The following is a 2,398-nucleotide window of genomic DNA, read 5'->3' on the forward strand; positions in this document are numbered from 1 at the left end:
TATATATATATATATATATGTTATAGAAATTTAAAAACAAAATGTTTGTTGAGACAAAAAAAAAAAAAAACCTGTTGTCTTTATGTATAAAGAGTTTTATCTTTCATATGAGAGAAGGGCGGTGAAGCGGGATAGTAGACGTAATAGATGTTTTAGATGTGTATTAGATGTGTATTGGATGTGTATTAGATGGGTCATACGAGTAGTCAGATGTACATGTAACGACTGTTGGACTAAGTGGTCTCGATAAAGACTTATAAACGATTTTATTTATTGCAGATGATATATTATCATTACCGATAGTATTAAATTTGTTTTTGGAATTAACGTATAAACGGGATAAAGAGAGAGAAATTTAAAAACTACTTACATTTAATTACAATATTACACACATACTGCTCATTATTACTTTTCTATTTTTTTTCGTTAAATATCGAAAAATTCTATTTCTCCATTATATACAATCTAATTTTCTTCTTCAATAATTTGCGAAAACACAATATGGAAAATTTTAAGTGAGAAAATCATTTCCCCTTTTTCCCCAAGTTGTTGTTAATGAATCAAAAAAAAAAAAAAAGGAAAATCTTTTTTCATATTTTTCTCCTCTAAATAGAATAAGTTATTTTTTGCTTTAAAAATAACATTAATGACGATCGCGGGAATCAGATCGGCTGCGTCTGTCGCGTGAGAAACTGCGTGAACGGCTGCGGCTGCGTCTAGGCGATCGGGATCTGTAAAAGAGATTGCGACAAAAAAAGGCAATATGATAAACATATAAAATCGAAACATATCGCATATATATATATATATATGTATATATATATAATTTAACTCAGTTTTCTTATATATATATATATATATAATAAAAATCGGACAAGTTTAAATGAAGCATTGGTTTTGTTTCTTTTTTTTTTTTTTGGTTTTGTTTTGCTTTTTTTTTTCTTTTAATCTAAATAAAAAGAATAGATTATTAAACGCAACAAAGCTTTGAAAACCGAATCTGTCCTTGAACGATTCGATTGACAATAGAAATTTTGTAATGATAAGAAATTTGAAATATGAAACTAATTATAATTATTATAATGAAATTAAAAGTCAAAAGATGTAAACAAATAAATAAATAAAAATTAATAATAAATAGTAGATATACATATAAAATGAAAAAACAAAATAAATACAAAAACAGTGTGTTTTATATTGTGAAACAAACAAAATACACTGTTTGTAAGAGACAAACCGCTTTGCTTGATTGTTGCTTTGTATGGTTGTAAAATGGTGGCTGATTTGATTGATTGGTTGGTTGGTTGGTCGAATTACTTGTGGCAGTGAAAAGGAAGAGGAAACAACTTTATTCACTGATAATAATGATGCTGAGGAGTTTTTTGCTATAAGTACATTTTTATTTTTTTGCTGAACTATAGTTGTTTGGCTGATTATTAGTTGGTTTGGTTGGTTGGTTGGTTGGTTGGTTGGTTGTTTGGTTGGTTGGTTGGTTGGTTGGTTGGTTGGTTGGTTGCTGACTGATTTTGGCAGTTGTGATGAATTGCAAATTTAAATTGCGAAATGTTGCTCTTATTTTGACAGTGAAAGAATAGATCTATTATTACAAGGACCTGGATGGATATTGAGAGCCGTCAACGTCGACATTTTTGCAAGAATAGACGCACGCACGCACGCACGCACGCACACATATATATATATTTCCACACATTAAGAAAAAAAAAAACAAAAAAAACAAAAATGGAAAAAAAATTTAGAACACAGAAACGAACGATTGCTCATATAATTGCTCATCAAGTTGCCAGTAGATATACTTTAGCTACTTAGAATACATAGCTGAGTTTTGTAAATTGCTGTCTATTTAAAATAGGTAGGTATGTTGAACAGATTCTCATTTTCGGAATTTTTGCTACTGTTGTCAGGATTAACTGTTACAATCGTTTTATAAAGGCGACGAAAGGAATCGTCGTGATGTTCAGTTTTCAAATTACTTGTTATCATCGTTGTTATCCAATTTGAACACGATCGACCCCTTAAAAGATGAGAGTTGACTCTTGTTTCCATATTATTCATTGAGCACGTTGGTACCGCCTGCTTGTTATCAAGTTATTTGAGGATATCAATAATCTATATATATAATATATATGAAAAACGTATTAAACAACATCATCACATTATTATTCTCTAATGTAAAACATTCATTACTTTACTGCTAAATGTCTAGAAAAATTGGAGAGCAGAACACACACAAAAATTCTTAGAACGCTAAGAGCTTTGTGTAAATTAATTAAGAAAGAACTAGAATTTTTTTAATAAATTACTTAAAAATTTTCTTGGCAAAAAGAACGATTGAAATTTCTTGAGAACAAAAAAAAAAAAAAAAAAAAAAAAAAAAAAA

At 28.9% G+C, this 2,398-nt stretch overlaps 1 protein-coding gene across 3 annotated transcripts in view; it reads right to left on the reverse strand.

Moving 5' to 3' along the window:
* Positions 1-524: 524 nt before the first annotated feature.
* LOC119644228 (RNA-binding protein 1-like) overlaps positions 525-2,398 on the reverse strand; it is a 6,948-nt gene continuing 5,074 nt past the window's right edge. Inside the window, exon 4 of one of the 3 annotated variants that reach the window (XM_038043760.1) lies at positions 525-731. In XM_038043760.1, the coding sequence (XP_037899688.1) occupies positions 644-731 (88 nt within the window). In that variant the 3' untranslated portion in view covers positions 525-643. Of the gene's footprint in view, positions 732-1,474; positions 2,128-2,398 lie in introns of those variants that run through there. The other 2 variants (XR_005248484.1, XR_005248483.1) reach the window with 2 other exon arrangements.

This window comes from Glossina fuscipes, unplaced genomic scaffold (genome assembly GCF_014805625.2).
Source record: "Glossina fuscipes isolate IAEA_lab_2018 unplaced genomic scaffold, Yale_Gfus_2 99374, whole genome shotgun sequence".
Taxonomy (NCBI): Eukaryota; Metazoa; Arthropoda; class Insecta; order Diptera; family Glossinidae; genus Glossina; species Glossina fuscipes.